A 7939-nucleotide genomic window follows, 5' to 3' on the forward strand; every position below is an offset into this window, starting at 1 on the left:
GTATACCAATATACGTGGTTTTAGCTTAATATATAGCTTCTTTTTCTTTCTTTTTTTATTTTTTTTATGTAAGTATAAGTTTTATGAAAATTGTGTAAATTATAGTAAAACAAAAAAAAAAAATTATTTCCTTTTCTCTATATTATTCAAATATATATAATAATTAAAATTTATCATTTTAAGAAATTGTGAAATATAATTTGAACTAATTTATTATTTTATTTTTATTTAGCAATATTTTAATATTGATTATGAATTTTTGCGTATTGTGTGTACAAAATGCTTGTGTGTGTGTGTGTGAGAGAGAGATGCAAGTACCCGTGAAAACAAGTTTTCCTATGTAGACATACATTACGCAAAATTACATAGTGCATAAGATAATATGTAAAAGTGAATTCAAAATCTAAAACTTTAAAAGTGCACTAAAAATACTCTAAAAGTGCATCATGTAAAATTATGAAGTGTATCTAATGAGGCAAATTATGGTCCACACAGTGCTGTGTGGACCATAACAAAAAGTACATTTTTAATATGCTAAATGTAAATTATACAATATAATGTACACTCAGTACACAAATAATGTACATCTCCTTAATACAAGGTATATTTTTAATATACTAAAAGTACATTATTTTTGTACTGAATGTACATTATTTTACAGTATACAAAATATGGTCCACACAATAATGATTGATCTGATGATATGTAAAAAAGCAATCATGATAATTGCATATTTGCATTGGTACATATCATTGGATGCACATTGTGGTTTTTTTTTTTTTTTTAATTTTTTTAGATAACAAGAGAAACTCTCAGCCACTATTTGAAAATATATATTATGAAAATCTCGTTTTTATTAAATGATCTGTAAACCACCAAAAAAAACAATAAAAAAAAAAAATCTTGTGCAACAAGTTTGATGGGATCTGTTTATATGTATGTGCATTTAATATGTGCGCAGTTATACCACACCTACTATTGCATGAAAAGTTAGACTTAATATTTTGTATTTACTAAATTAATTATTTGACAGGGCATTTAGTACATGTTGCTATTCCTGCATCCAGAGGGGAGTACGTTCGATGGAATAATTTCTTAGAAGTATTACCGCACCCTAACGGATTAGGCCCATTTTTTACAGGTCCGTGGAATCTTTATATTCAAAACCCCGATTCAAGTAGTCATTTATTTGGGACCTTCCAAGGAGCAGGAACTGCCATTGTAACGCTTCTCGGGGAATTTCATCCACAAACGCAAAGTTTATGGCTGATCGATATTGCACACCATCATTTAGCTATTACATTTCTTTTTCTCTAATAGTTGATCATATGTATAGAACCAATTTCAAAATTGGATACAGTATTTAAGATCTTTTAGATGCACATATTTCTCCGGGCTCCGGGAGAATTCGGTTAGGGATTCCCCCAATTACACAGAATAAGGCTGTCAAGATATTTTAAATTGAATTTCATAAGGTCCAAAAATTCTCTTGTCACATCTATTCCAAACACTCCATTTATTACATCCACAGATCCTATAAAATCTGCAACATCTTTGGTGATGCCTGTTTCCAATATTCTCTCTATAAGGATGGAGTACGTGCATTATATTCGACAAGGCTGTCTCATATCTAAAGTACTTGCATGCAATATATGAAACTGTTGGATCGGATGTAGCCATTTCAAGCAGACAAACAACCTAAGCATTGTGGTCCTCAATTCGAATTACAGTCATTTGATGTACTATAATTAGGGGTGAGCCAAAAAATCGAACCATCCGAATATTTCGATTTTCGATTATTAAAGTAAACAAAAAACAAAAATCGGTTATTTTGGTTTTTTGGTCTGTTATCAGTTTTTTAAGAAAAAATCGAAAATCGACCGAAACCAATTGATGCTCACCCCTAACTATAATAATATTAAGGGAAAGGGTCACACTTGTGTGAGACCATCTTACGAATCTTTATTCGTGAGACGGATCGTATTAATATATAAATAAATGTAATACTTATACTAGCAAATGTAGGGTCACACTTGTGTGAGACCGTCTCACGGATCTTTATTCGTGAGAAGGGTCGGGTCGGGTCAATATGCAAATGTAATACTAAATTAGGAATAAAATGTTTATAACTTATTATAAGGGAAAACATAATACTTTTGAGGAAAAATATAATACTTTTATATTTTTTCATCAAAAGTATTATATTTTCCCTTATAATTTCTGGACGGAAAAAGTTGTCTGCGACGGTCCTCCACTGTCGGCAACGAACTCCTCGGCACTGAGGAGGTCCGAGAGTTCATGAAGGGTCATCGGTGTTCCTCGGACATTGAGAGAAGATACAAGACCCCGAAATTCAGGCCGCAAACCCTGAAATACGTAAAGGTTTTGTTATTCAAGCGGAAGGTGCCGGCCAGCGAGAGTTAGATCCTCAATGAGAACCTGTGCCCGGCCGATATAATCAGTGACGGAAGCATCACCTTGTTGCAACGTCTGAAGTTGCCCGAGAAGGTTCAACGAGCGAGACCGAGATGAAGAGGCAAGTGCGGAGGTAACAACAGTCCACACTGCACGGCTGGTGTGATGTCCGATAGCCAAGGACATAACTTCATCAGACAATGATGACATGAGCATAGAGAGAAGTGCCTGATCCTGACGAACCCATGGATGATAAGCAGGATTCGGCAGAGGCAGAGCTCCCTCTTCACCGGACGAGATCGTGGCCGGCGGGCAAGGATTTGTTCCGTCGATGAAACCCATTAGATCATGTCCGTTGAGAAAAGGAACAACTTGAGCCCTCCAAAATAAGAAGTTCCAATGAGTCAATTTGACGTCGATGAAGTGATGAGTCGTGGAGAGGGTGGTTACGTTTAAAGTAACTGATGAGAGAGGGGTATCAAAAACGGTCCGTTCAGAGGAATTGACAGATCTGTCAGCCATTGGATATAAACCCTAGCTAGATGATACCATATGAGAACTGTAATAGTTTTTTTAATATTTAATTTAATAAAATACACACACACGTATGTATGTATATATATATATATATGACGTTCTTTTATATTAAAAATGAGATGTGTAATTTATAATGTGTTCTCTATTCAAATTATTTTATCAAATTAATTATGTTTCATATTTTGTTATGAATATTTTTAATAAAATTTTGATGTGTTTATTTTTCGCTCATATCCAACAATATTTATACCTATATTTCTTGGGTAATTTATTAATTTTTTTAAATTATCTCTTTTGTTTTAATGTTTAGCCTTCACAAGAAAAAATTGATGGATCTGTCCTTGCTTCTTCGCCACCCCCTCCTCTTTAACAAAATTCCTGGCTCTGTCCCTGCACAGAAGCAATAAATTCAGCGATCTATATGACATTTTTTTTCTCAAATATAAATATCATAAAATAATTTAGCATGTTTTAATTTTGTCGTCATTTTCTCAACTTTTTCCATCAATAGTCGTTCAAAATATCCAAACAACTCCATATATGGCAATGGACGTAGAAAGTATGAGAGGTTGTCTCATATCTAAATGCACAATTGGCAAAAGATCCAAGAAGTTAAGTGTATGTGGGCTATTTCACCCCCTGCCCCGGCAATCACAAGCTAAGCTTGCAAAATATAAGCTCTTTCCATGACAGTGGACGGCCCGATATGAAGGCGGGCAAAACGACAGCTAAATGAGCTGGAAATAATTGTCGCCAAACTCTTCATTAGTTTTTTTACTTTAGTATATGTGAAGCTGCGCCACGCATTATGTTTGGCTTAATGGATTTTTTGCACCTTTGCTTCAAATCTGCTGTACAACAATGGGATGATTGGGGATGAGTGTGTTATCTTTCACTCCCGCTTGCCCCGATGAGTGCTGATTGTCGTTAATTCAAACTGAGATAAGTTACAGAGATACTAAAGGGATTAGAGTCCTATCTAACTATCCTATACAGTAGCTATCAATTACAGGACTAATTCAACTATAATAATAATAATACAAGCTAAGCATAATACAACCCTATCTAGTGGGAAACGAGACGATTTTCCGAGTTGACACGACGAACATAACTGCGGCACACTTGATTTGGATTGAGTGACCGGGCATTTTTGTAAGACACGAATTTGGGCACGCACGTTCATGCGGATGTCCAAGCCTGCAATGCCAAACATCAGGTGGCGCACGAGCGGTTATTAACGCAACATGTGACCAAGATATGGGTAGCTTGTACAAACCCGCCGTGGTAGGACCCCTAAGGAGCACCGCCTTGGTGTGACAGTCCTTCACAACAAAATGATCACGGTGAAATTCAAAATAAACATCATTGTTAATTGCAAAGCGATTAACAGACAATAATGGTAAAGAGAGACGGGGGGACATGTAATATATTGTTTAAATTTAAAGTTCTAGACGCAGAGTTTAGTGATGCATGGCCAACACTGGTTATACCCAAACCTGATCCATTGCCCACACGGAGGACATCACCGCCGGAGTAGGGATCCGATTGCGCCATCATCGTCTGATCGGGCGTAGCGTGTGACGACGCCCCGGTGTCCGGGTACCATGCGTTCGCCACCACTGTGCCATCGTCGCCGGGGACCGCCGCATGAGCCTGCGACTGTGGTGCGCCGGCGTACCGCTTGAAGCAGTGGAGAGCCGTATGCCCATGGGAGCGGCAGATTTGGCACCTCGGACCACCACCACCACGGCCTCTGCCTTGCCCTCCACGTCCACGGCCATCCCGACCTCGCAACTGTCCAGAACCAGCGTGCCGGGGACCTCCGCCTGCCGCCTGATTCTGTGCGTAGCCGCGACCAGCCACCATCGCCGTTTGTGAGCCGCCGACTGATGGACCTCCGGCAGTGGAGAATTCATCCGCCCTGATGAATTCTTGGGCCTGGAGATAATCCGAGAGCTGAGGGATTGAAACTGGTGCGCCAGACACCGCGAGGGACGATGCCATTGACCGGAACTCTGGCCGGAGTCCACGGAAAACCCAGAGGTTTTGTTCATCAAGCGAGACCGGCCGGCCGGCTAGCGCAAGATCCTCCACCAATAACTGCGCTCGGCCGAGGTATTCGGCGGGGGTGCTATCTCCCTGCTTGAGTGACTGGAACTGAGCGAGGAGGTTGAGACACCTCGCCCGAGTCGAGGAACCGAGCGCCGCTGTGATGGACATCCAGACTTCTTGCGACGTTGTGCGGCCAACGGCGAGGTAAAGGACCTCATCGGCCATTGAAGTTGAGGAGTGACAGGATCGATTGATCCTGTTGCACCTGTTAGATATACAATAGTCTAACTATATGAACCATAGTATACGAGAAACCTAACCTCGTATGATAGCGGAAGCGTAGCCGTGTTGATCTCCAGCCATAGTTGGTGTTCCTGTTGTGTTGCCTCTTAACGGTAGACCGTCAGCCATGTTTTGCCTCAGACCTGACTCAGAACCCTAGATGGTGTATTGGTATCTACTGAGCGGTCTGAGTACCGTAACTGAATGTGCTAACAACAACCATCCTGTATCCCATCAATACAGGATTATATTAGGCACAGAGTTTGGTTGACTAACAACTACTAGTTATTAAGTCCAACCACACCACTTAATAAGCCTAGTCAACTTGCACCACTTAATTAAGGCCCTAATATATAATATCAATATATATTATAAGGGAAAATCTTACAGCACCCACACACCATGCGCCGGATTCACCATTGTCGTCGTCGTGGCGTCGGAGGCAGCTTCACCAGACGCCGGCGTTTCGAGGGTTGCCGGTGGACACGGCGTATCGCCAGTGACAAATCCAAGGAGGCCTTGTCCACGCAAAAAGGGTACTAATTGGGTGCGCCAGAAGAGGAAATTTTCGTGGTAAGCTTCATAGATATAAAATGGTGAGCCGAGGCTAAGGTGTTGGGGGTGGACGGGGGTGGTGGTGTAGCGGCGGTGACCGTTCTTTCGCTAGAGTTTGTCGACATAGTTTCGGGAAGGAGAGAGAGAGATCACCTAGCTTACTGATACCAGATGAGTGAAATTGATTGTCATTAATTCAAACTAAGATAAGTTACAGAGATACTAAAGGGATTAGAGTCCTATCTAACTACCCTATACAGTAGCTATCAGTTACAGGACTAATTCAACTATAATAATAATACATGCTAAGCATAATAAATGAATAGGAAATATAAGATTACTAACAACCCCCTTTTATAATGAAATACACGCACGATTACTTTTGGACAAAAACTTGTGCGGAGCTGTCTCACCGTGAATCACATTGGGTAGGGTCAAGATGAAAATGTAATACTTATACACACAAATGTAATACTAATTATGAATAAAGTGTTTATTACTTATATGGAAAAATGTACTCCGTAATACTAAAATGTAATACTTTTATATTGATTTAAAAGTATTATATTTTTTCTCAAAAAAAATATTATATTTTCCCTTATAAGTAACAAACACTTGACAACATTACATATTAGGGAAAATGCATGTAATACTTTTGATAGAAAATATAATACTTTACATCAAAATATAAAAAGTATTACATTTTTCACAAAAGTATTACATTTTAATTTCCTTTATGAGTAACTAACGTTTTATTCTTGATTAGTATTACATTTGAGTATATAACATTTACATGTTGATCCGATCGACCGATCCATCTCACGGATGACGGTCTCACACAAGTGTTACCTATTTTTTATACGATCACTACAATAATTTAAATGTCCCTCGTCTCTCTTACAGGGCGTTTGGTTGGGACTTGGGAGGAGAGAATTAGCGAGGAAAGGATTTGTAATTTCGTAGAAAAAGAATAAGGTGGAATAAAGTAGGAATTCAAATTAAATTGTTTGGTAGGGAGGAATATCTACTATCTACTATACTAATAAGAGCCCAAGAGAGTTAGGCCTATAATGGGTAGAAAAAATAGCGGTCAAATTATTTAATCAAATGAATGGCTCAGATTGATCAGATTTTAATTTTTCCTTGAGATTTCCTAATTTATCCCTAATGAATATGATTATCCGTTAACTTTTCCGTTAAATATTATCTTTTCCGTTAGTTTCTGTCAATTCACCGTTAACTTACTCATTAATTTTAATAAGAAAGGTCTCTGGTTCGAACCCCATCCCAATCAAATAAAAGTTGGCATAATTAGTACTCTATTTTACTCTTATTAAATTATTAATTAATAATTTAGTAGCTACAACAAAAAATAATACATATGCATTTCTTTAATTTAGAATTATGTGTGTACAATATCTTTATTCAAAAAAAAATTATTTATTATCAATAAATTAATTAAGAGAAATAATTTCATTAGTTATATTGTCTTTATTTTTCTCCAATATAAAATTCCTTCCACTCAAATTAATCAATTAATTATATTCACTACATTGTCTATTATCTTTTTTGTGCACTATTTTTTAATTAAATCTACTATACTAATAAGAGCCCAAGAGAGTTAGGCCTATAATGGGTAGAAAAAATAGCGGTCAAATTATTTAATCAAATGAATGGCTCAGATTGATCAGATTTTAATTTTTTCTTGAGATTTCCTAATTTATCCCTAATGAATATGATTATCCGTTAACTTTTCCGTTAAATATTATCTTTTCCTTTAGTTTCTGTCAGTTCACCGTTAACTTACTCATTAATTTTAATAAGAAAGGTCTCTAGTTCGAACCCCATCGCAATTAAATAAAAGTTGGCATAATTAGTACTCTATTTTACTCTTATTAAATTATTAATTAATAATTTAGTAGCTACAATAAAAAATAATACATATGCATTTCTTTAATTTAGAATTATGTGTGTACAATATCTTTATTCAGAAAAATTATTCATTATCAATAAATTAATTAAGAGAAATAATTTCATTAGTTATATTGTCTTTATTTTTCTCCAATATAAAATTCCTTCCACTCAAATTAATCAATTA

The 7939-nt window shown here is 37.0% G+C and overlaps 2 protein-coding genes across 2 annotated transcripts; both read right to left on the reverse strand.

Moving 5' to 3' along the window:
• Positions 1-2211: 2211 nt before the first annotated feature.
• On the reverse strand, positions 2212-2937 carry LOC109157757. Its single transcript, XM_019305596.1, has 2 exons — positions 2440-2937; positions 2212-2367 (listed from the first exon to the last, which is right to left on the reverse strand). The coding sequence occupies exons 1-2, from the start codon at positions 2935-2937 to the stop codon at positions 2212-2214; spliced, it is 654 nt and encodes a 217-aa protein (XP_019161141.1).
• A 1398-nt stretch (positions 2938-4335) lies between these two features.
• Positions 4336-5229, reverse strand: LOC109157758. The gene has a single exon (XM_019305597.1). It carries the CDS (start codon positions 5227-5229, stop codon positions 4336-4338), a length of 894 nt encoding a protein of 297 aa, XP_019161142.1.
• Positions 5230-7939: the final 2710 nt, after the last annotated feature.

The sequence above is a fragment of the Ipomoea nil genome, unplaced genomic scaffold (genome assembly GCF_001879475.1).
Source record: "Ipomoea nil cultivar Tokyo-kokei standard unplaced genomic scaffold, Asagao_1.1 scaffold2792, whole genome shotgun sequence".
Taxonomy (NCBI): domain Eukaryota; kingdom Viridiplantae; phylum Streptophyta; class Magnoliopsida; order Solanales; family Convolvulaceae; genus Ipomoea; species Ipomoea nil.

What these genes read in the sequence shown, in the direction of transcription:
- LOC109157757 (XM_019305596.1), bottom strand. Translation starts at nt 2,937, where the DNA reads ATGGCTGACAGATCTGTCAATTCCTCTGAACGGACCGTTTTTGATACC. An exon ending in ATTATATCGGCCGGGCACAG is followed by an intron (nt 2,368 to 2,439) that starts GTTCTCATTGAG and finishes TACGTATTTCAG; the next exon opens with GGTTTGCGGCCTGAATTTCG.
- LOC109157758 (XM_019305597.1), bottom strand. Translation starts at nt 5,229, where the DNA reads ATGGCCGATGAGGTCCTTTACCTCGCCGTTGGCCGCACAACGTCGCAA.